This window comes from Elaeis guineensis, chromosome 1, assembly GCF_000442705.2.
Source record: "Elaeis guineensis isolate ETL-2024a chromosome 1, EG11, whole genome shotgun sequence".
Taxonomy (NCBI): domain Eukaryota; kingdom Viridiplantae; phylum Streptophyta; class Magnoliopsida; order Arecales; family Arecaceae; genus Elaeis; species Elaeis guineensis.
The window spans coordinates 115,882,967-115,908,859 of record NC_025993.2 but is presented as its reverse complement, the minus strand read 5'-3'; the positions used below and the strand labels follow the sequence as shown (position 1 = coordinate 115,908,859).

General features: G+C 35.9%; 1 protein-coding gene, 1 long non-coding RNA gene and 1 pseudogene across 4 annotated transcripts; 2 read left to right on the top strand and 1 right to left on the bottom strand.

The window, feature by feature from the left end:
* Positions 1-3,307: 3,307 nt before the first annotated feature.
* On the top strand, positions 3,308-9,517 carry LOC105038747 (glycerol-3-phosphate dehydrogenase [NAD(+)]). 2 transcript variants are annotated; one of them, XM_073260713.1, is made up of 12 exons: positions 3,308-3,629; positions 5,574-5,650; positions 5,769-5,841; positions 6,501-6,718; positions 6,805-6,912; positions 7,698-7,761; positions 7,865-7,902; positions 7,995-8,115; positions 8,214-8,268; positions 8,390-8,438; positions 8,933-9,057; positions 9,185-9,368. In XM_073260713.1, exons 1-12 carry the CDS (start codon positions 3,497-3,499, stop codon positions 9,219-9,221), a joined length of 1,098 nt encoding a protein of 365 aa, XP_073116814.1. In that variant the 5' UTR covers positions 3,308-3,496; the 3' UTR covers positions 9,222-9,368. The 2 variants fall into 2 exon arrangements, with proteins under 2 accessions (XP_073116814.1, XP_010912925.1); XM_010914623.4 differs by lacking the exon at positions 8,933-9,057 and having other exon boundaries at positions 3,311-3,629; positions 9,185-9,517.
* LOC109505486 (uncharacterized) lies at positions 9,073-11,222 on the bottom strand. 2 transcript variants are annotated; one of them, XR_002163919.3, is made up of 3 exons: positions 11,132-11,222; positions 10,905-11,044; positions 9,073-9,296 (listed from the first exon to the last, which is right to left on the bottom strand). It is a non-coding gene; the product is annotated as an uncharacterized lncRNA (long non-coding RNA). The 2 variants fall into 2 exon arrangements; XR_012142621.1 differs by having other exon boundaries at positions 10,931-11,044.
* A 5,757-nt stretch (positions 11,223-16,979) lies between these two features.
* On the top strand, positions 16,980-25,606 carry LOC105038748 (enhanced ethylene response protein 5-like; annotated as a pseudogene).
* Positions 25,607-25,893: the final 287 nt, after the last annotated feature.

Below are 25,893 nucleotides of genomic sequence, written 5' to 3'. Positions count from 1 at the left end.
GTGTCCAAGAATACTTAGAAATTAATAATTTAAAGATGCATACTCTCAAGAGTTGAGACTTGATGACATATATGATTAATTCTTAAATTACTTTCGATCGATAGATCATTACGGAGATGATAACTGATTTGATTAGATCGATGCACGGATCACTTCCTTCAGGATAGACGAGCCTTGGTCTATAGTATAGAGACACTAAGTGATAGTGAGATAGTTTTAGAGAACATCGGTTCTAAGCATGACCAAACGAAAGATCATATGGATGTCTACTCACTCGTCAGTGATTTTCTCGATGCTGTAGTGGTGTGAGTAGTTCTCTGGCCTGTGGTATCTCGGCTGCACATAATGGGATTACGTAGTTTGATTGTATATAAATATGGTCTCTTAGTCATTTGGTTCTTGTAGTGTATGTTGGCTATAATAGGTTCATTGTAAGAGTAGGATGCACATCTAGATGGCATCTATCGACTTTAGAAGATAAGGAGTAGTTCTATGGGATTTAAAAAGTTGAGTCTTTAAGTCTGTAGCCACAGCAAGGTGATTGATGAAAAAAATTTCCATCAGTATCACGATTTGGACTTGAGCTAATCGAATCTTTCATATAACAGATGTTAGGGTTTAACAATTTTCATAACTTCCATCTTTCAGAACTCACGATAGAGGAACTGAATCATACGATAACTATATCTAGGGATTCTAATTATTCTATTCTGCTAGATTGTCATCACATGCTGTTAGGCATCACTAGTAAATTGTGAGAGTCATTAGAATTGTTCTGGATCGATGATCCTTGATGGATGAGAGTTGAAAATATTCTGATCCATTGAAAAGTGTTTCGATGATACTATAATGGAGATCATGATATGTTTCACTATCAGAAGAATAGAATCTATGGAGTACACACAAAAAGAGTTTGATTAGATCAAACGATTGGATCATGATCAAATTATCAATATGATTGATGATTTGGATCAATTTATAAAAGTTATAAGTAGAAGATCTTCTAATAGTTAGCAAGGAGGACTTAATTGTAATTGTTGCAATGCAATTTGATGAGATCAAATTGAGTTTCAAGTCTTAATTGAATTAAATATAATTTAATTTGATTAGACTTGATCTAATTACATTTAATTGGGTATTTGGATTTCAGATTTGAATCCTAATTAATTAAGATAAGTCTGGAACAAATTGGGCTCAAATTGAGATCGAATTGGATTCGAATTGAATCTAGATTGAATCCGAATTGATTTATATGCTAGAGTCCCACTCTCTCTCCTCTTCGGGGATGCTGCCCCTCTTCCCTAATCTTCTCTCTCTATCAACTCTTATTTTATCCATCAATTTAAGTTTGAATTTGATTTAAACATAAATTTAAACTCTTGATGGATAGGATAAGGAGGTTGGGGCGTTGGATTTAAATAAGGGAGCATTTTAGGGTGCCAGATAGGAGTGATACCAAATTCTATGAGAGTTTCATTGGAGAAATTTGTGAAGTGGCGCCCCTTCCTTTTTCTGCGCCCTTATTTTCAGATGCCCATCCTGGTGCACCAGGAGAGAGAAAAATCAAGAGAGAGAAAGGAGAAGGAGAGAAAGTTCTCTTATTGTCTCTTGCATCCTCCGATTCCGCGCAAAAGAGTTTGCATGTAGATCCATCTTCGAATTCACTTCTACGATAGTTGAAAAGAAGATCAGATCCAAACCAGAGGAGCGAAGATCTGAAAGAGAGCTAGCACCTCGTGATCTCTAGGCTTCGATCTGCTTCGACCCCATGTGGATATCCGTAGAAATCGGACGCATGTGCAGCTTCAACGGGACCTACAGATATCCTCAAATCAGATCTAGAGGAAGGAGTTTAGTGTTATATATAGTGATCTGATCACAGCTTTATTTTTGTTTTGAAATTAAATGCATACTCATCTTATTTTCATTATATGACCTAGATCTGTAGGCGTTAGATTAGATCTATACACACATAAATTAAAATAGTTTTAATCTAATCTTCCGCTACATATTTTAAAAAATTTAAAAAATCTACATGCATAATACTAGAAACCTAACATCTGTTTGGATATTTGAACCCAAATCTATTGGATTCATATTTTTTTTTCCCTTTTTCCCAATGGGATCCGGCTGGCCCACTCCAAAAACCTTGGGTACCCATGAATATAAGCTTAATTCAAGCTGATTCTCCATAATTCTGCTGGTCCAACCCATGACTCCCATTGAACGTTGGGCCTAATTATTCAAACAGGCCCTTGAATCCAAAATAATGATTTTTGTGGGTAAAATGCAGCTGGCTGGTAACTTTTTGATTGTAAGGTACCCAACCCTTAACCCTAGGCGATATATGGTTCCAGCAATGCAAGTACAACTCAACCCTCTTGCCACCAACAACAGGCCCAGTACGCCTTCCAATAACAGGTCCCAACGGCGCAAATACAACTCAACCGTCTTCCACAAATAACAGGCCGGTAGGCTTCCAATATCATCCAACAACCCAGAATCGACCTAAATTAAAACTTATATAAATACATATATGATTGGAATGGAGGCAAAAATGAGCCACCCGACTTTTATTGATGAATTAAAAAGAAAGTTTCCCCCATCCCTTCTCCACCACCCCATCCACCCTCCCTCGCCGGTGGCAGCATTAATCATCTTCATCTCCCACCACCACCACCACCATCACCACCGCTACTATCTTATTTTTATCTTCATATAATTTTTGTTTATCCTAGGGCTTGTTTAGAAATTCGAATGCTACTGAATTTCCTATAGGAACCGAGCTTGTTGGTCTATTCGGATCTTTTTTCTAAAAATTTGATACTAGTTTTGGTCTAAATCCCATCTATGGTTTTGTTAGACTATAGGGTTAAAATAAAAAAAAAAAAAATATATATAGAGCTCTTTTTTTCCTCCCACAAAACTTGGGCTGGAGAGGATTAGATTGATATGGATCTTACTAAAATAAACTATATAATCTATGATCCTATAGAAAATCCAATCCAATTCTACTAGATTTTCCAGACAGGCCCTTAAAAAAGGTCTAAATTTCCATCCAACGGTGGACACCGCATCAAACCATCTAACGGTCCAAGTAAGCGTATGACCTGACCCGAGCCCAGACAAAATCCGGGTTGTCGTCATAATGACTGGAATGCGGCTCAACACCCGTCAACGTGTTTGTCTCGTCCGCTGATTTTGCCGCCAACTGAGTGAAAACCAACGGCCTCAGGAGACACGTTGAGAGCTCCGACGATGGCAGCTGCTGCGGATGGAAACAGAGGGAACAAAAATGGGAACAAGAAAGGGTGGAGTTGGGAATGCGGACAGAAAAGACTCCGTCAATTCTTATCAGCATTCACACCCTTCTCCCACGCTTTCTCCGCCCCTCCTCAAACTCTAATCCCTCCACCCTTCGTCTCTTTTATATCTTCACTTCTCCTTTTTATCTTCTACACATTCTCTGGATTCCTCCCCTCAAGCTCTTCTTTGTATGGCTCCAACGATGGAAGACCAACAGATGATGAGGGGACAATACAGGGTGGTGGTGATCGGAAGTGGAAACTGGGGCAGCGTCGCAGCCAAGCTCATTGCCTCCAACACCATCAAACAACCAATCTTTTATGGTAACATCAAATCCATCCATCTTCAAATTTTTCTTTCTTTACCTTGAGAAATAGAATGTGAATGCCACTATCTGGGTTGGAAGCTAGAACCTCTTCTTAGAACATGTTCCAAGGAGGAGAGGGTGCTAATAATTTGCATCTTTCTCATCAACATGTTGCCTTCTTGTTTGATGTGCATTGCATTCACTGCATTAAATTTTGCCTGTCTCATGATATGTGGTGAAAAGAATCTTCTTGGAGGTGCTTGCCTATGAATGGTGTAATTGAACATAAGCAAGTGTTGATGCAGACAATAGAATAAAAGCCAATAAAGAAGTTTCTATGCGAGCATATGGAAGATAGAATTGTCCCAATGACCTATTTGCGATGCTTGGATCTCTGCTGCCTGATTTGCTAAATCATCCCAAAAGCTGAAAACTAGTTCAATGTGTTTGGTGTATTCAGAGTGCAAGTTAATCATACGAGAAAAAGAGAAGAAATTTGAAAGTAGCAGTAAAAACTTATTGCAGATTTGTTCCATTAATTGATTAAGCTATTATAGGTCCTAGCTTTCTATTCTTTTAAATCTCTCTAAGAAGTTTATAATTAATCTCTTCAATGTCTTGATAAATCTGAACCAAGTTGGTAGTAAAATTTGCAAAGATGAAAATGAATAATGATTAATAAACAAAAGATCAAAAAATTTGATTTGGTTATCCAGAGCAAAGCCATTTCATTCAACAAAGAGTGAAATACAAAAATTCATACCTGAACTCCAGCAAAGCATGCCAACAAATGGATTACTATGGAGGTAATCTACAACTTCACCTATTGCAGCAAGAATCGTAATAGGCAAAAGATGGGTCAAATATTGTGCAGTGTAATATGAAAATTGTGGTGATGATTTGAACTTTTGGACAATAAAATTGGGATTGATGGCAGTTTATATAGAGGAATTCAGAAGCTTTAAGTTGAGCCTAACACAGATTAAACACATTACCATCAAATATGCCCTGATTCCAAGTAATTTACATTTCCTGATTGCAGGAACACAAAGGTAAGTCACATATCAAAGGACTTAAATTAAAAGGTTGTCGACTGATTTCCCTATCTTGGCTACAACTAGCACAGGAAAAGTCTGATAGTTACACTAATTCTAACTTTTATTATGAAAGAATTATCCTAAATTTTTCTAGAGATTTTTTTTTTTTTCACTGTACATGTATCCTTTCTAGATGAAAGTGAAAAATTATCAAATCCGGAGTACTCAAACGCAAATACAGGGTGGTCCATTGTCCACCTTCTCTCATGTCAATCACCACCTTGTACATGGGCAGCAGAGATCATCAACCTGAGAAAGACAAGCAGACACCCTCATCAAGACACTTAGGTAAAACTAGTTACTTATTTCTTAAGGCTAATGGCCCTGGTTAACCCTCTTTTCTCATCTTTCTTTAAAGAAGAAGAAAGAAAATAAGCCTCATCCTGCACAGAATCTTCCTTTTTTTCTTAATGAGAATAATGAATTATTAAATGTTGTTGTTCCCGAAAAACAAAAAAAAAAATTGTTAAATGTTGTTGACCATGCAGAGCGCATGACATGATAGCAGTACAGAATCATCCTACTTTAAGACTCATCAAGGGGTAGGTTGCAATTTCAGATGTTTGCACATGAAACTTGTTCCAACTTGAGCTTAAATATATAGTAAGATAATTCTTCTAATGTTCTATTCCTTGTAGAAAGTTGTACTTGAAATGCTGTTCGACATAAAATAATAGGCTGACTCAAATGATTAGTAGTAGTATGTATGTATGTGTGTGTGTGTGTGTGTGTTAATTCGAGAGAGAAGTACATGAAGTTGCAATAAGTCAGTCTAATTTGCAATGTTACATTTTAAATATAAAACCTTTTGAGGAAAATTTGATAGCATAAACTGAAGCATCATCATATCTGAGATTTTACAGATGAAGTATGGATGTGGGTTTATGAAGAAACATTGCATACAGGCGAGAAACTCTCTGAAGTCATCAATCAAACCAATGTGGGAGTCGCTCATCATCTTAATACTCCTTTCCCTGTCTTTTGATGTACATGATGGAAATTATTGCAAATTATCTCTCTTCCTATTCATAATGTGTTTGTTCTATGCCATGCAACAGGAGAATGTCAAATATCTACCAGGCATAAAGCTTGGAAACAATGTTATAGCAGATCCTGACCTTGAGAATGCAGGTAACTTCATATATTTGATATTAGAAGACGAAATATAAGACCGAATTCATTAATTGTTTCACCAGCAGAAGCCATGCATAGAGATAGTGTTACAAAATAACCAGCTCTTTGAGGAAAACTCTTGCAAAGGAGCTAGAGACCCCAAAAAAAAGTGAAGGCCATTCAAAAAGGTAGTCAGAAGACAAGTAATTGCATCTTCCATCTGCTTTACAATTATTGCATCACTATGATTTCATCTCATGATCTTAAATCCCAAATGGATAATCCAAACCCTCTAAAACAAAAATTAAAGAACAGAGATTACAACACATACGGGAAAATAGAAAGCCAGAGAAAAATGTAAAAAGTGGAATGTAACTGTTGTCATTTAGTGATAAAAAGGGATAATATAGTTAGGTGTGCTTCAAGCATGTAATCACATATCACTCACGGTATTTTGCAAAAAGTATATCAACAGAAGTAAATTAAAGTTGAAGAAATAAAAATAATATGCAATTGGGAGCTTCTTAATCTAAGATGCTATGCATAAATATGAAGCAAACTGCAAGCTCTCTTAGGAAGCCGTAAAATGAAAAAAATAATTAAATTACTTTCCTAAAATGCTTAGTGTATGCAATCAGGTTCTAGTTCTAATAAATGATATGCCCCTTTGTCTTCAGTGAAAGAAGCAAACATGCTAGTCTTTGTGACACCCCATCAATTTGTGGCGGGCATCTGCAAGAGGCTGGTAGGGAAAATAAGACCTGGCACCGAGGCCATCTCCCTCATTAAGGGAATGGAGGTCAAGATGGAAGGACCCTTCATGATTTCAAAACTTATCACCGATATGCTTGGAATCAACTGTTGTGTTCTTATGGGTGCTAATATTGCCAATGAGGCAAGGATTCATCTAACATAGATTCCACCATTGTAGATTACTCTCTCTCTCTCTCTCTCTTAGAGTGAATGGAGATTTAAATGCAGATTGCTGTCGAGAAGTTCAGTGAAGCAACAGTTGGCTATAGACAGGATAAGGAGGTTGCACAGAGATGGGCGAGATTGTTCAGCACCCCCTATTTTCTAGTGTCTATTGTGAGTGTTTCATTTGCTTCTTCCATCCATGCATAAGAAGATTGTTTGCTTGGCTGATTCCCATACATGAACCAGTAAGATAATTATATCTTTTGTCTATAACTCAAATTATTCCACTATACCATGCCTTCTATTCAATTTGCGAAGAAAAACTTATCTAACATACACCGAGGGAGAATACAATTTTGTTGAACAAAGTATTATAAGAACAGTACCTACCAGATCACTATTTGGATGATTGATGAAGGGTGAATAAAAAAATCATAATCATTGACTTCTGTTAGAAATCATAATTTTCAAACATTGAGGTTAGTATTTAGCATCCTGGGTGACTTCATAAACATTAGCAACCAAACAGGGTGCTTGACAAAAAGATCAGAACAAGTAAGGTGTGTGTAACTAAAAGAAAAGGTTTTTTCTTCTTGAACAAATTAGTAGATATGAGAATTGAATGGTACATAGGTGGGTTTTAGCCAAAATACATGGTGAGAAAAGGAAAAGGAATCTGGCAACAACACAAGATAAAAAGAAAAGGTGCTTATAGATTTTACTAATGATAGGTCCATCATGTTGTGAAGCAAATACACACTCATGAAAGTAAGCAGCTTAGCTCTATGCAGAACCATACCATATTCCGAAACATGGAAGGGAACATACAAAGATAAATTAGAATCTAACAACCTACAGCAATTACAGAAAACAAAACTGTACTTGAAAGAAATGGATAATACTTTTTCTGAATCATATAGTCTTAATAATTTGAATTTGTGTTCATAAATTGACAGGTGCAGGATGTGGAGGGAGTAGAACTATGTGGGACATTAAAGAACGTGGTGGCCATAGCAGCAGGTTTGTATATTTTGCTAACTTTAATTTGTATTTTACAACAGTATGCTTTGTTACCTTCAATAATTCAGGTACTGAAACATATATGTTAATGGAATATATACAGGTTTGGTTGATGGCTTGGACATGGGAAACAATACCAAGGTTAGTATGAATTAAAGAATGTGATATCAGAGATTTAAGACATGAAAACATTCTGACTGAACCGTTTCATGAGCTTTTGTTTGAAAAATTAGGCAGCAATAATGAGGATTGGTCTGAGGGAGATGCGCGCCTTCTCCAAGCTGTTGTTCTCTTCAGTTAGAGACAGCACCTTCTTTGAGAGCTGTGGTGTGGCTGATCTGATAACAACATGCCGTATGATATCTAATACATCTCCATTTCCTATCCACATATCACAGAGTCACAGATAATTAAATTGTACTGATTATTGCACTCCGGTTTTATTATGGCAGTTGGAGGAAGAAACAGAAAAGTTTCTGAGGCCTTTGCTCGAAGTGGTGGCAAAAGGTTATTCTCCAAACTATGTCAGACATGTTTTTGGAGCATTCCTAGGTTTGTTAGATTTGATATGGAAGGCCTCAGTGTTCTGACAATTTCTAATTGCATTTATTGCTGATATCAATGACAGATCTTTCGATGAACTAGAAGCAGAATTGTTGCAAGGCCAAAAACTACAGGTAAACAATCAAAAAAAGGTGATAGAGCATCTGCTATACTTACTAACAAGATCACAAAAACAAATAACGTAAAGCAGTTGTAGCTAAAGTTCATAAGCATACCTTAAAGATGCTGCTGCCAAATCTGAATTGTTCTACACAACAAATCGCAGATATATTACCTAAAAGAAAAGACATACAAATGACACTGGCTGTTGCTGTTTGAAAACCCCCCTTTTTTTGATGACCCCGTACTCTTATGATAATAACTGATCCATCAGCTTCAAAAGCAGAAAGTTCAAAGCAACCCTGATGACTGGATATCATTATTACAGTCCATGGCCTAAGCATATTATTATGATTTCGAATGCAATTTGTGGATCATAAGTCAAAGAAGGAAAGTGCTTCATCTAACTAAAATGCATTCTTATTTTCACAAGAAAGAAGAAAATGTTGTCATCTTCTTATTGAACAGTATCAACATATCAGCTACATGATCTGTTTCTCAACTGTAGAACAATGCAATTCCAGAACCATTAGAGCAACAAGCTATAGACCTGGCTGCCACCAACTGCCACCCCCCACTATGGTACTCTGATAGAAAGTTCATAATAGAAAGCAGGAAAATAAGATGGGACTGGTGAGCATGAGAAATCTTCTTTCGACATGGTTAAATTACATGGAACTGCATATTCACTAAAATATAATTGAGCATTCTAAAATGTGCATCTTCTGTACTCTATGATCTGACTTCACAACTCTTGAAGGGTGTGTCCACGGCAAAAGAAGTTTATGAAGTTCTGAGTCACAGAGGATGGCAAGGGTTGTTCCCACTTTTCACAACAGTGCATGAGATCTGCATCGGCCAACTCCCTCCATCTGCAATAGTGGAATACAGTGAACATACACCAAATTTCTCGCTTGTGGAAGGTTCTGCTCTATATTATTGAATCCTAAAATAGAACATGTATTGATTCTACATAGCCATTGCACTTGCAGCAAACATGTAACTTGCATTTCTGTAGGATTTTCTTGGACTAAGTCATTTATAAGTGTGAATCAAAATAGTCAGAAAATATACTTTTGGTTTGAACAATCAATTTCATTGTCTTGTGACATGTCTGTAATCTTTCTATTTGTGCATGAGTTCTTGTATGTATTAGTCAATCAACCTCTTGATTAGCTGAACAAGGTTAACTAATCATACTACTCAATTATAACTTAATCATCCCAACAGAAAATGTATAAAAATAATCCATCATGCTACAAATGAAATATATAGGGACATGTTTGGTTGAGGGGAGTTGAGTTCTAGAATTGGAATGGGAATAAGTGACTCCCATTCCAACCATTTGGTTGGAGAGAGCCCCATTCTGATTCCAATCCTTGGGAGAGGGGGGTGGTGGGCGACCTAGGTTCATGGTTCAACAACAATATACTCCAATTTTAAAGCTAACACCAAATCATATTCCCGATGAACAACATTCTTATTGGAAAACGGTAAATGGAAGAGTTGAAAAGAGGAACTTTGGAGGGCACTCAGAACACAAAGGGGGAAGGGCTGACAGCTCACTTTTTCATCGGGCCATTAACTTAAAATATAGAAAAAGGCTAAGGGCATGTGCTACTACAGAAATGTGTTTCTACATGCCCCAACTTATTCCGAGAAGGATGATTTTCTAAACTATGATGACATTTTCTTGGAACCTTATGGTAGACTCCCATCAAAGCAGCCAACCTAATCTCAATTAATATTCACTAAGCCACTTTTATAAATTCTTAAAATAGCAAGATACTATAATGAAATAAATTTTATCATATCTTCTACTGATGCTCAGCAATTAAGCACCATTTCTTCCATTTATCTTTATTGCCTTTCTGCAAAGTGAGTAATTTTTGAAGAGAACAGAACGAAGACAATTCTGAGGGTAAGGAATGAGAAGTGGCGACTGCACTGATAGAGTTGTTAATGGCAAGTAGAAAACCTTTGTAAACCAATTGCAACCACCTCATTCATTCACGCAACATCGTGCAGATGTATACACAAAAGTACATGTAACTAAACAATTCCACCCAACTCATCTGAAGGTTCATATACACTAGAACATCGCTTGCAAAAAAGTGTCATTCCCCCTTCTGTCCATATGCCTTTGTTTTCAACTTATCTAATTATCGCAGTTTGACCTTATCACTAGCTGCTTCTTAATCTGCCATGATTTCATGTCCCACGTACGACACTTACATGCACAAACAACATTCATGTTTGAAAAGAAAGAAAGAAAACCAAGTCACAAGATTTTGATGTGAGGTAAAAAGAACAGCACACAAATGAAGAAAACATCAAGAAAGAGACCAAAATTCAAAGAAATACACGGGAAAAAAAAAGGACTACCAACATAACCAAAAATATGGAATGTAATTGAAGCACGCTCCCCAAGAACCATTAAAATCTAGTTTTAACATAACTAAAATCTAATCTTTACTTACAGGGCATTGATATTGAAATAGAGGACCTGGATGGCTAAGCGTCCAGCGAGGGCGGCGATGGCTGGGGCGTGGGCACCCTCCCCGACTAAAAGCCTCTTCCAACGAGCTTTAATCGCCGTCCTCCCAATGTCCTCCGAGCTCTTGGATATCCAAACAACTAATTAGAGGAATCGAGAGGGAAAAACTACGAAACGAAATTGGTTGGTAGCTGAGATTGGATTGCTTACATCTCTCCATTTAGACCTAAGTCATTGGAAACAGACCGTAGTTGATGGGACATCGTCGGGTGGCAAAGGGGGGAGCGTTGCAGCGGGAAAAGAAAGAAGAAGCGATTTGATCACCATGATATGCTCACATTATTATATTTAAAAAAAAAATCACCATGTTAGGCTTCGAAAGTTATGCAAATAGAAAAAATCGAATTGAAGAAAATTCAGATAAAAAAATTTTCGAAAAAAATTTATTAATACCTCAAATGTTATCTCTTATAATTTATTATATGCACATTTATGCGGCACGATATCCAGGCACTAAATTCGATGTAGAATCATATTAGGAACGGACTTGATAATAAAAAATAATTATTTTACGTATACATCCTTCTAAACACTAAAATTTATATAAATATATTTCAAAATTAATATTTATATATACATATTTTTATAAAATATTTATTTTATATATATATATATATATATATATATATATATATTGCACATGTACTATGTGCATTTAATACCATCAAAAACTTAGCGGTTTAAAATTGAAATGATTAAAATAATTTAACGGGTATTCATAAAAAAAAATATTTAAAAAATATCATGCAAATAATAATTTTATAAATATTTATATAATTTTATATATTTAGGAGGATGTACATGCAAAAAAATTTAGATTTTTTATGTGAATATCCTTTAAATATTAGATTTGCATGACATCCTTCTAGAATGGATATTTATATGCATACCTTTACAAAATATTATTTTTATATAAATATCTTTAATATAGCAGTTCAGTTGATGCTATTAGTCAAAATAATATTTATTTATATTAAAAATTAATTAAAATTATAAAATTATTTTTTTACTTCAGAAGTGGGTAATAGGTTAATGGTCTCCTGGAAATTTATCTGGCCAGTTGAACTTTTTCTCTTTTCAATAATAATTTTTTTTTTATTATCTAATCATCAAATCGATTTTTTCCTAAACAATATTTTTGTAGAAAATATTGATGAGTAAGTACTACAAATTCTGAATGTTAAAATAAGTTAAAATAGATAAAAATAAAATTATTTGTTTTGCATGTATATATTTTAAATATGTTAAATTATATGAATATCCTTGCAAAGTTGCTATTTGCATATATATATCCTTATAAATATTTATTTTATATGTTTATCCATTAAGGTATTTTAGTCATTTCAATTTTAAACATCTAATTTCTTAATGGCATTAGATGGCATGGATGCATATGCAAAAAAAAAAAAAAAAATAAGAACATACATATAAAATATGTATTTTATAAGGTATACATGCATATATCAATTTTAAAAAGATATTTACGTAAATTCTAACATTTGGGAGGATATATATGTTAAAAATTTTAAAAAAATATATTAAAATTATTTTATTATAAATATAAAAATATGACTAACCTAATAAAAAATTTATAAAAAAATTCTCCTGAAAGTCTCTTACTCAAATTTTTACTTATTGTAATTTTTGCTTGTGAATCCCTTGGCTCCTTCACCACTTTGCATCGTCTAGTTGGCTATAAAAATTGTTTGCTGCACCTTCTATTGCGTTAGGGAGGGCGAGCACTTTGGTCACATCAGCAACGGAATGAAATCTCGATAGGGGGAGAAGAAGACAGTAGAAAAGGTGTGGATCACAAGTGACAACAATGGCTCCACAAGAGGGAGGAATTCCATCTATGTTGTATTGGGGTGCAAATGATTCGAGCTTGATCCTAGTTCAAATTCAACTCAACTTAATTATTATCGATCTTGAGTTAACTCAAGCAACTTGAACAATTTTTTAAGTTAAATTTTGAATATTTTTATGATATCAAAGCTCACAAATCTAGTCAAATATAATATATTTTTAATAATATTATATTTTTATTTATATACATTATTAATTTAATATTTAAAAATATAATATATTTATTTTAAATATATTTTTTAGTTGTGATCAAGGCTGAAATTTGAGTTTGAATATGACTCGATTGATATTCAAGTCAAGCCAAATCAATATTAAGTATTGTTTTTTTTTTTTATAGAGTCAAGTTTATGCTTGGTTACTAAAATTTGATCGATCTCGAGTGGAGTTTTGAACTCCAATATTTTGAATAGAGTCGAGCTCAAACATCTAGCTATTCAACTTAGCTCGACTCGACTCGATTATACATCTAGTGTTATGAGAATTGGATGGTGGGGATTCCCACATGGCATGGGCCCAGCCATAGTACCAAACCGGTGATCTAGAGTAGATAGTTGAATAAATATTTTAAATAGCAACATGACTCTCTTTGGTACAACTTTTGCATCATAGAGACGATACGATAGCCCCACATCATCCATCTTGGAGATGGACGCTCTTATTCACCACTATGACATATCATATATCATATTAATAATATCTTTTTATATTTAAAAATAAATGAGAGTCATTTATATTCGAGATGGATAACATGACAGCTATCCACATTGATATCATATTTTGTGGTGCAAAAGGTGCAACAACACTTGCACTTGCATCTATTGAATCCTAGTTTTGGTAAGTTTGGTAATAGATTTAATTTGATTTATTATCGTAGAAGTTTGGTAGAATCTAAATAAAAGTATCTCTCCCATACTTTTTCTCGTTTTATTAGTTGTCTATGCTTATAAAGTGTAAAGAGTCCGAGGGCACAAACTATGAACGAATGAATTATTTCTTTTCTTTTGGAGACTTGATTCTCTTGAAGAAATTAATCAACCTATTGAAATCATAGAATCGTATCTAGTTCGGAGCATGGTCGATAGTACTGGGCTTTAAGAGTTCCTGCAAAAAATGGAAGCTGAGTTGAAACAAGTGAAGAAGACTGAACGAGCAGGTTGAGGTGCCAAAAAATGTAGTGAAGATATTGCTGCTACCATCAATGATTTGAGTGATCTGATCATGATAATGGATCCAAGTACTCTCAAGCATCTCTTCATCAGAGATGTCAGCGGTTAGCTTTAACACAAATCGTTCAATGCCAAACACTACAGGGAGTAAAAGGCCACTTCCTTTGATGGAGTCCACAATCATGATGCAAGCACGAATCACCTAGCTGGAGTTCCCTCACTTCGATGGCATGGATTTCACTAGATGGGTTCATCTGGCACAATTCTTCAAATCTATATACATAACTAAAATAGAGGTTTAGTTTGTGCTGAGTTGTCTATCATTAATAAATCTATTATTTTATTAATACATTAATATATTATTATTATTATTTTATTAATATACTATTAATTTTTACTTTTATTAATTTTTAATGTATGATATCATATTATAAAATATCCTATCTTTTTTTTTAAATTACAAAAAGACTTTCCACATAAGCTTCGCAATGATTTTCTTCTGAAAATAGTAGCTCAATCAAACAATTAGCATATATTTTCAAAATTCAAATCCAAAATCTTGCTACAGTAGAGACATGTGACTTCTTGGGATAGCCCCACCATCAAGGATATCTTTGATATCCTATTTATTTCTTATCGTTCATATCCTAATATCTAAACTATTTTCATCCTTTTCCAAAAAACAAATCACTATTTTAAAATAAAATACTTTTCTTTTTTTTAAGAAAGTATTATTTTGTTTTATAAGATATATTTTCATGTAAGGATATCTGCATTTCACAACCATAAACATCCTTATTTTGTTCGTGCGAGCATAAATATTTGTGCTATTTGTGGTTTTGGCATTAATGGAATAGTATTTAAGTTGGCATTGATCAGAATTATTTATAGTATTTAAAATGAACCTAATGCCTATCATTAATTCGATCAATTCGTTAATTTTTTAGATGGCATCATAAGGGAACAAAAACAGGGATCATTATCTAGGGAGGAAGGTAAAATCAGTAACCATGGAAACAAAACTGAGAAAAGAAAAGCAAAAGTGAGCAAGATGGCTTGCCAGTCCTTGCATCCCTCACCCTGGACCATGAGGTCATTGGGGTTGTACGTCATCTCACACTTTTTCAGAATTTTAAGAGGAATAATTTGCCAAGACTAATCTAATCCAAAGAACCATGATCATCATCACAAGCAAAAGAGAGTTGGATGGATCATATAGTATATACTGATTTCTTGAGGGGTTAATATAATGGTCCTTTGACAAGTACGGTGGTAAATCTAACTCAAGTCCCTACAATTAAGAAAAATTCTAAATCAAGATAAAAACATGCTTTTGTGTAATGAAAGATAGAATTGCAAACACATCCTTAGATTAAATTTTCATCGGCATGTTTTAAGAAGTTATTATTGGATTAAATTTTCAATAGATTACAAAGAAATAGTTATCATACTCATATGAGAGGATGTTTGGATATTTTGACCAAGCATCCTCATGAAAATACCTTTTTATGCTCAAAGTATAGCAACCCTTGAGCTGATGTCACCTAATTGTTGAATCCTACTCACCTAAACAAGATTAGATCTTCCTTGATCCCTTCACCTCGCCCTCTTCTCCAGTCTCTCATCTTCAAAGGTATCTCAATGAAGTTGACAACAATTGTGATAGGGAGAATAGAGAAAAGCAATAAGAAGAAAACAAAAGGTAGAGAAAATAGAAAAAGAGAATGGAAAAAGCCAGGTGTATATTTGCTTTACAACAATTATATCATGAATCCTAGTCACTTAAAATAGATTAGATTTTTTTTGGTCCCTTCACCTCGCCCTCCTCTCCAGTCCCTCCTCATCTTCAAAAGTATCTCAACGAAGTTGACAACAATTGTGATAGAGAGAATAAAGAAAAGCAACATAAGTAAACATAAGGTGGAGAAAATAGAAAAAGAGAACGAAAAAAGTTAGATGTATATTATCTTACGACAATTATATCAGAGTGAGTGTATGAGTATGCATATAAAGTATCCTAATGTATAAGGCCGTCAAAGAGTAGGAGTATGTTGGTATTGCAGTATATAAATCTTCAAAATTGTAAGAAAAAATATAAGTATGTGTTGATGCACGAGCAACTCACAATTTTAAGGTGTGAGAGGGTTTCGATGTGCATTGCCTTAGACCAATGCACGATGAGGCTATTTTCATACTTCAAATTAATGTCCAACAAGTCATAATGCATCAAACCTTAACATCGTGCCAAGGTTATAGCAAGTATGTGGGTATTGCATGAAAATAAAATAGTGGATTGTAGCATTTAATCAAGCCATAAGTTTTTGGGTGGCATTGATGTACGTGTTGCTTCAATTAACACCTTATAAACATCTAAAACATATAAAATTGATTTTCTTTCATTTTTAAAGGTTCGAATCAATTATCTTACAAGTCAACCATACTTGATCAATTTCCATCCCACATTATGGTCCCCAGCTTGATATATAGCCAAAGGTTCTTTTTTTCAAGGCATAAAGGAACAGAAGATCCACTAATGTCCACCCGACATCATGGTTACCAGCTCAATATATAGTCAAAGGTTCTTTGTTAAGGGATAAAGGAACAGAAGATCCAGTTGCACTATAATAATATAGGTTAAAATATCTTAAAAAGCATTATTCAAGATTCAAACCTAAAACTGCCAATTAACAAGGATGTGGTTATTGGGACAGGCACGAGTTCACCATGATGTATTCTTAAAACCAACATCATCTTGGAACATCGTGTCATCTGTTATTATCCTAGCAAGCCGCTGGAGTTGTCATTATATTATTGGCTCAATGACAAAAATTGTAAGTATCATCGTATTAGAAATATCACCAAGCAATTTTGATATTTTTATGGGCAATTCGACCGTTAGATAGCCCGCTTTCGCCTAGGGTGGTACAAACTTGAATAGCCGCCAGGTTCCGTTGAGGTGAGGCGAAGGAGAGCCGCCCGTCTCCGAAACAGGATGACGTGGCAGCTATCCAAACATGTACCGCCTTCTGCGGTGCCCAGCTCCAACGTTACCGCGGCGCCTTATAAAGCCGTCGGACTCCAGTCGGAACTCCTAAAGTTCTCTTTTTCCTCCCACTGCATCGCCGAGGAAGTCCATCGGATACCATGGCGCTGCATCTGAGCATGGAAGAAGCCCACCGCCGCATCACCGAGTTCCTGGCCCGCTTCTCCGATGCCGTCTCCTCTGAGGACGGCGCCGCCCTCAAGCCCCTCCTCGCCGTCTCCTCCAACTCCCCCTACCTCTTCTCCATCGCCGACGCCCTCGACGTCTTCCAGGTTCTCTCTCTCCCCGTATTTCTTGAACCCTCTTTTAGCCCTAGCAAAGCTCTCCTCCCATTAAGTGCTAAAAAGATTGGTTCTTGGCCAACAGGACTCCAGCCGATTAGTGAATCAGATGGACAAATACTCCCTTCTTGGAGAGATCCTTATCCCCCATTTCCGCTGCCTTCAGAGTTTTCGAATCGGGCGCTTCGTCGACGCCTACATTGCCTTTGAGAAGGCAGCAAAGTAGACACTCTCTCTCCCACTTCTTGCAACTTGGATATCATCTTGAAGACCGATTTTTTGGTTCTTGACGATTTTCTTGATGGTGGGGTTTCAGTGCGTTTCTGCTGGAGTTTCGGAAGTGGAAAACGGGGTGGGCAATGGAAGCGATGCACACTGTGGCGCTCGAGATACGGGTTCTTGCGGAGCGAGTGCGTGCCTTGATTGTTCTGCGCCTTTTTTACTTTTATGGTTTCTTGACTTAATGGATTTTGGGTTCTTTTGTTTTAGGCTGACGAAGAGCTGGCGTTGAGCGGGAAGAATCCAGAGAAGCTGGAGGGAGCCTGCTCGTTCTTGATGAAGGTCTTCGGGGCTCTTGCGGTATATAATTGAAGCTTAATAATTTTTTTGAGTCGGGTCTGTTTTGTTGCATGCATTTGAATTGACATTATAATTATTGTCTCACGGATAAAATAATTGCTTTTGCTAGCACGATCTTCAATTACATTGTATGTGGTCTTATTATTTTGAATACAAGTTAGCAACTGACAAGAAACTTTTAGTTCTTTATTCTTTTGTATCGATTTCTATGATGTTTGTTGGAGACCTCTTGATTCTTTAGCCCCTCTGCACATGTGTTCTAAGAAAGGTATCTTCTGATCTTAACATCTGGTTATTTTTCAGAGGGAAACTTGTGTCTGCATAATGGCCTTTCATGCGAGATCTTTGTAACCTTTATATTAATTTTTGTTATTCAGAGTATTCATCTTGTTAAAGAATTTCAGAAGGAACACCATAGGATCCATGGCTTGTTGCTGAGCTGCCTGTGGATTTTCCACTACACCCTCTTTATATCCATGAATTAGCTGTTTGATGATATTAGAAGAGACACCCTCCATATGAAAGATCCTGTCTCTTTATGAGGTTGGTTCAACCCACTTGAAACCTTTTAAAGATCCACTGAAACTAAAGAGCTCACAGTATATAACTCTTTAATCTGCACCCGTCTCAGTACTTTTTTAGCAACAGTTATCCTTTAAGTTCCAGGTATTTCACATGTGATGCACCTAGTCCAAAAGAGAAGAAGTTTCTTGATTTCAGAACTGTGATTGATAGGTTGTTTGTCCAGAAAATCCATTTCATTTGTCATTGTGGGAAGTCAAGTGGAATGATGTGACATGCTATTAAAAAGGTACCACCAATGGATAAGAGTGAACTCTAATCTTCATATGGAAGAGAGGTAGGAAATGAACATTAATTGATTCCAATGTCTCATTGTGATAACGAGGATTGGGCTTCAGAAGAACAAAGAGAATACCTATTGTGTCACTGTAATCCGGTTTGGCAAACCTCGTAGTGACTTAAAGTGACAGGCAAATTATTATGGTTTGGTCAGGGCAATACACTTGACTGGTCTATATGTCATAACCTTGGCTGAGTTTCCGTGTTGACTTTTTAATTGGTAGGATTGCTTTTGAGTTATCATGACCAAGTATTCCATTTTCTCTTGTTCTTCACTTATAAGGCTTAACATAGGTAACACTGGCTTAATATGATGACTGAAGTGCACAATGACATAGGTATTGCTGATAAGATATTTGTTACACTTCAAGGTTTACCAAAAAATAAGAATATGAAGATTTCAGAACTAGGCATGCAAAAATTCAGATCCAGTCCTAAGAAACACTTCCAGGGTTCGGAGTGCCATGAATACACCCTTTCCCTTCCTCACAAATATATGTCCCTACCAATGAAGTATATTGATTTAATTCCTTCCAAACTCCTTTCATATCCAAAGCTCCGTCTGAAAATAACCAGTGTCAGAATTGGAGAGGGAGAGGGGAGGGGGTTGGAAGAAGCAACAGAAATAATTTCTTTCAGTTAAAGAAAAAAGAAGAAAGACTTAGACCATTATTTCTCCAAACCAAACAGATCTTATTGATGCTAAAGATGTACCTTATAAGTTATATCAATGAATGCATCTTGCAAGTGGCTTACCAGCTTGACTGGCTCTTCATACATTTAATCTTCTTTAATCAGCTAGCCATTTTATTATTTTTGCCTTCATGAGCACTTACATGTTAATTATGCAATCTCATATGGCCCTTTTCTTTTTATTTTAATTCTTCTTGGTTGCTTGTGCGGATGGATGCATGCACACATTGATTTTGATTGCACTTTTTGTTCCTTTGATTATGTCAACAAATTTCAGCATTTTTACTCTTCCACCTCCATGAGCTTCTGTCTGTTCATAATTTGATCTTTATGTTCCTTTACTGTTTTTACTGTACTTATCTTGGTGGGCCTTCAATTTTCAGGGTAAAGGCCCAAAACGTGTTGGAGCTTTATATGTGACCTGCCAATTATTCAAAATATACTTCAAGGTTATTTCTTATATTTACTTAGCTTTCAGTTTGAGTCCTTATTCCGATTGTGTTCTTCTGGGACGTTGTTTATGTGTGCATGTGCATGCACATGTCTATTAACTCCATGCTGAGGTTTGAAAGTCAAAATTTGCAGCTTGGTACAGTGCATCTGTGTTGCAGTGTCATAAGAAGTATTGAAACTGCTCGAATATTTGATTTTGCGGAATTTCCAGCTAGAGACAAGGTCAGACAGAATTATTTTATATGTTTTGCTGATAAGTTTAGTGGAGAAGTTCATTTTGTTTCCTTGCTTTTGACTTGCAATTGCTGTGCTTACAACTCCATCCACTTTTATCTCCATACTTTAACAGGTCACCTACATGTATTATACAGGCCGCTTGGAAGTTTTTAACGAAAATTTTCTTGCTGTAAGTAAAGTTTAACATTTAACTTTTTGGCTTTCATTAACATTCCATTTCCTCTATTGCTTTTCAGACCAAGATCATCAAATAGATTGTTAAGCTGAATGATATATTCGCTTTAACACTAAATCAGAATGTGAGATTTTTTAAGCTGTTTAGTATACTAATAGTAGTTTCTAACATGGGCAATGCTTGTGAGAGGAAGCTTGCATGTCTGTGATGATGGTGGGCGGAAGTGTGGATTGCTGTGATTACTGCATGTGAGAGAGGCTTGTGTTGTAATTACTAGAGATAGATCCCTAACAGCAGGGCATCACAATTCTTCATGTCAATAGGATGATGGAACCAGTTGTCTTTGTCCATAGTTTATCCGATGTTTCCTCCTTCTTCTTTTCTTTTCATATATATGACTATGTATGTATGTATATACATATAGCTCAGTGCATACATGATGTAACATTAAATGCACGCATATATGCATATGTATATTTATACATATCTTTTGTGGGTACATGCATGATGTAACATTTGAGGAACTTATTATTAGTAAATGAGAGCACTATCTGGACCATCCTAAGTTCTCTAAGACTAGGCTACATCTATATTTTGTCACCAATATTATCTTTGGAGGTAATTCTTCTGCAGAACAATGGTTAAGATATGACAAACTTTTCCCCCTCTTTTCATGATGGACAGGCTCATCAGAAACTAATGTATGCCCTAAAGCATTGCATCCTCAGAGCGAAGCTGACATAAGGTATGCCTATCATTACCAGGTGCACATTTTTTGTGCCATCTGCCACTTATCTTTAAGTGCAAACATCATTGTAGAATTAATAATGTGAGTCATATCTCTAGGTAGGAATAAGCTTTAATACTATAATTATTTTGTCAAAATCATAAACTAATTTGTTTATTTTTTGGAAATAGGATGATTCTGAAGTATCTCATTCCAGTAAAGCTTTCACTAGGTATCTTGCCTAAAATGGGGCTTCTTGAGAAGCATAATCTGCTCGAGGTATGATCTTTATTTCTCCAATTTTCTTCTCTCTGCATTATTAAATGAAGTATCTGGTTTTGTTTGGAGAGACTGAATCTTGAAAGCTTGAAATGTCTTTTTTTTCTCACCATATTTTAGTCGTGCTTGAAAAGGACTTAGATTATCCTAGATTTCTTTGCTGATTATTGTTTGAGATTTTTTTTTTTTTTAAGTTTAATGTTCCATAGATAGTTAAGGCTCTTTCTTTCCTTAAGTGAGAGCCTACTCTAAAACTTCATGTAAAGGTTTATATAGATAAATTCTTGTGTTATTCTCGCACTTGTATCATTTATTTTTTCCACCTTAATTGTTTGATTTATGCTAACAAACCGATTTAGCATCACTTTTAGGCATAAAGCTAGTTAATGCCTTCTTATTCTAGCTAGAGCAATATGGGTAATGATAATGAACTGAAACAGTGATGATATAGTGAGATTTTATAAGATCAAATGCAAACTGAAATCTCAACTGTCACTGAAAATGAGAACATATCCTATGACACAACGACTTTAAGTTAATAAAAAATCCTGATTTATTTGTGATAGGTTGAGACCCATGTCAAGAAGCTCACTATAGATAGTGAACCAAGGTTGAAATTTCACTGCCTGAAACTGCTCATTTTTGAAAGTTTCCATGAATTTTGATCCAATTCCATGCCAGTTCCACTGTTTCATCTGGAACTGATCTTTTTGGCCAAAACTTAGGAAAAGCTAATAGCTTTTTATACATATATTTATATGTACATAGTACATAGATAGCTTGCTCATGGGTGATATATTAGTCCCTTGGATGCCTTTTTTACTAGATTAAACTGCGAAGGACTGTTATGCCTGCCTGGACTGTGTAACTGTGACAGCACCTTGCTGCCAGTCAGACTGTAGCCAAGCAGCAATCTCTTCCCTGCATTTTCCCAGACTCCATCCAGATAATCATGGCCACCTACCTAGTGGAGACTCCATAAGGTCTTTCTAGGGGTCTTGATAGATCATTACCTTTATTTAGTATGTGACTGAATGGGTAGCCTTGTCTTGGCTTGACTCTGGGCTGTTGCCAGTCCAAGAGGTAGCAAACTGCTTGGGTTGTCTGGGTTAATGAATATGCTTTCTTCGGTGCTTGATTCTATGCAGTATTTTAGTTGCATGATAAAAAAAGGAATGCCCTAGCGCATGAAGCTCCTGCCACTGCAGGTCTGAGGAGGGTCAGGTGTAAACAACTTTATCCTTGCTTGTGGAGATGCTGTTTCCATATTTCAGAAGTCTAGCAGTCTCACCATTGCACCAAGGCCTGCCCTCTCTTAGACCTTCAACTACACTGATGACACCTCCCCACCACACCCCTGAAAAAAAATAAATAAATAATTGCAACCTGTTTCCATTTAGCAATTTCGATCCATAAGCAAAGTTCAGAATGGCCAAATCAAGGCATTTAGTACATCCAAAAGATGCATCCTACTAAGAAACCCCAGATTGTATACTATACGTAAGTAACAATTCATGGATCTAAAGTTATGATCCCTAAAAACTGTAGCGGAAATCAATAAACTAATAGAAAATGAGTCAGAATTAATTTCTAAACCTAAGGACACCTCCAGACATATGCTACTAGTTGTACAGGTTATCGCAAAACTTGTTAGTTTTTTTTTTCTTGCTTAAGTCACCGTGCATGTCTCTTGTGCATTATAACCAGTGACCCCACTTCTCATATTCACCTTTTTTTCTCAGAACTAAAAATTTATTATATATTCTCAAAACGTCTAGCTGGTTGCAAGGAAGAAAAACAGAAGAATACACTCCCCAGAAAATGCAGCATACCACTAATTTGGTTTAACAAAAATCTAAAATCCAAAAATGTTTTTCCAGATAATTGGAAACCCAAACCTTTTGGTTTCTATCAAAATCCTCTTGGAAAAAAGGTAAAATCGTTGGCCTCATAGAAGAGGGAAATCAGGGTCCTTTTTTTTCCTTCCATTTCCAGTATTCCGAACCTCAGAAAATCTAAATAAAACATGCTTCTGTTTTCCTCTTCCTGTCTACCAAGCTCTTTGAAGCAGAACTTCTCCTTTCCCAAGGATAATTTTAGTTGCATAATAATCTACTGAAGTTTACAAATGACTTTCTGGGATTCTGGTACCCAGCAGATCAAATCCTATATGAAGCAAGCGTACTTCTAGCCCTATGCTATCATATGAAGGCATGTGCCATGTTGCATTTTGTCAACAAGTTTGTCTGTCTAATTTAAGTTTCTGAGAGAAACATTTTCCAGCGTATACTTTCACTTAGTAATGTCCTTTCAGACCAAGGTTTTGAACTTCATTTTAGTTGTATTATGATGACATGTATACCTGCAGACAATAATGTCATCATTCCCTGCTTATTCAGTTGGATTTGATGTGATGCTGTCTGCATGCATCACTCATAGAGGGGCTGACTCAAGTGAAATCCTATTTTGGTTTTTGTTTCCAACCACCTTCAACACGTAGGCATTTATGTTGGTTTGTACAAGTTTGATGATGTCAGTAATTGTCTAGGTTCCGCAATAACTATGTCTTTTGAGGAACAGGTTTACAGCCTTACTGGCCTCCAATCCATGGCATGTCCATTCCGTGGTTGGTGCTTTTGTTTTTTTTCCTCAGTCATGTATGGTTTTGTAAGTACAGATTTAGTGATTTCCTTCTATTCCTGTTTCCTGGACGACTGCTGTTTTTGTGTCATTATATTGTGTGTTCAGTTAGATAATAGGGTTGTCTGCCTAAAGATGATGGATTGCTGGGAAAGTGAAAAATGTTTAGTAGATTTTTTTTTTTAAATGCTAAATTTGAAAGAATGATTGGGTTCTATGTAAAACTGCATGTCTCCATATATATGAGCCAAAACGAACCACACTGGCGTGGATTATTGAAAGGGATATTGAATGTAAATGAGCTTAAAGGCTCCTGAGTCCAGCAAGGCATGAGCTCTCTGCCTGGCGGACAATGATCTTGTAATTGAGATTTGTTCTTTCAAATTCCAAACTTGACCTTCAGTATTTATAAGTTCTGTTATTTCATCTGGTTTTAGATCCTCAGGGCTTATTTTGTTTGTCTTTTTCAGTATAAAGATGTTATAAATGCACTTAAAAGTGGAGATCTCAGACTTCTTAGACGAGCCTTGCGAGAGCATGAGGACCAGTATGTTCCCTCATCACTACACATAAAACATGGTTTGACACTTCCGTTTCTGATACTTCTGGTCCATTAGATTCTTGAAATCAGGTGTTTACCTCGTTTTGGAAAAGCTGGAACTCCAAGTTTTCCAAAGATTGGTCAAAAAGATGTAAGTTTTATCAGACATGCTAAATAGTCAAGTTTTCTACCAGCATTGTTCAAATCTCCAGAAATACTCGCTTATGATTTCTTTTCACCAGTTACATCATTCAAAAGCAAAAGGACCCTAGCAGAGCACATCAAATGAAGCTGGAAGACATAGCAAAAGCATTGAAATGGCTCGAAATGGACATGGATGTCAATGAGGTAATTTTGTTGATTGCAATGTCTGGCTTAATCTTTGTTTTCAATGAAGATAATCTGTTTGCTTACTTCTTTCACTATTTCAGGTGGGATGTATTATGACCATTCTCATTCATAAGAATCTAATTAAGGGCCACTATGCCCACAAAAGCAAAGTCGTGGTCCTCAGCAAACAAGATCCCTTTCCCAGATTGGATGGCAAACCTGTAAACTCATAGGTGATCATTCAGTTCAGTTTTCTATTTTTTGGATTACAATACCCGTAGCTGGATTATAATGCAACAATTTTCATCCATTTTCTGTTTCTTTTAAAATTTTATGTATAATTTGTACGAGATATGTTACAGGTTCGGTTATTCAGCATCTTCTGTGCTAACTGGGTGACGAAGTGGAGCTGGCTCGCATTTTTTCTCTCACGTTCTTCTGTACCAGTGGTTGACCATGGCGTTGTGGGGTGACGAAGTCTACTTTTATCACTGCCCCTGCAGCTTGCTTGACAATTATTTAATGATCTTATTGTAGTACTATATTCATTGTTTATTGCATATTTTTGTAGATATGATGCACAATAAATGCACAAGAAAACCTGTTTAGTAGACGGTATGATTAATTTAAATGATGGCTTGTCTGGATCATGGCATTTGGGAGTTCCTGGTTTCTTGGGTGTATTCCAGTAGTCCACTTTGATCAAAAAGAACGAGGAGTGGCACCGTTCTCAATAACTTCAGGAGCAAATGTGAACCAGTAGAGCAGCAGTCATACAGCCTGAATAAATGGATCGCATACCGCCAAAAGAGAGAATAAATCATACTTTTCCTCTCTTTTTCTTCCTCTTTCCCCTCTTGGTGGATGAAGCAAATATGGGGCTTGGCTCGAAACTGCCGGTAACATTAGGAAGCACTACTTGTTCATGTGGGTTGAGATTGGGATTTAGGGATCAGGGTTTGGAGATAAAAATTTGATTTTTGTGGAATTATCAGTTGTGATATGGTTTCAGTTACTATGAAGTTCTTCACAAATTAGTTT

Bases quoted from the DNA above. Each gene is read 5' to 3' on its own strand.
- LOC105038747 (XM_010914623.4), top strand. From the start codon at position 3,497: ATGGCTCCAACGATGGAAGACCAACAGATGATGAGGGGACAATACAGG. The intron at 5,651-5,768 runs GTGGGAGTCGCT...GCCATGCAACAG, and splicing joins AAGTCATCAATCAAACCAAT to GAGAATGTCAAATATCTACC. The intron at 6,719-6,804 runs GCAAGGATTCAT...ATTTAAATGCAG, and splicing joins GTGCTAATATTGCCAATGAG to ATTGCTGTCGAGAAGTTCAG.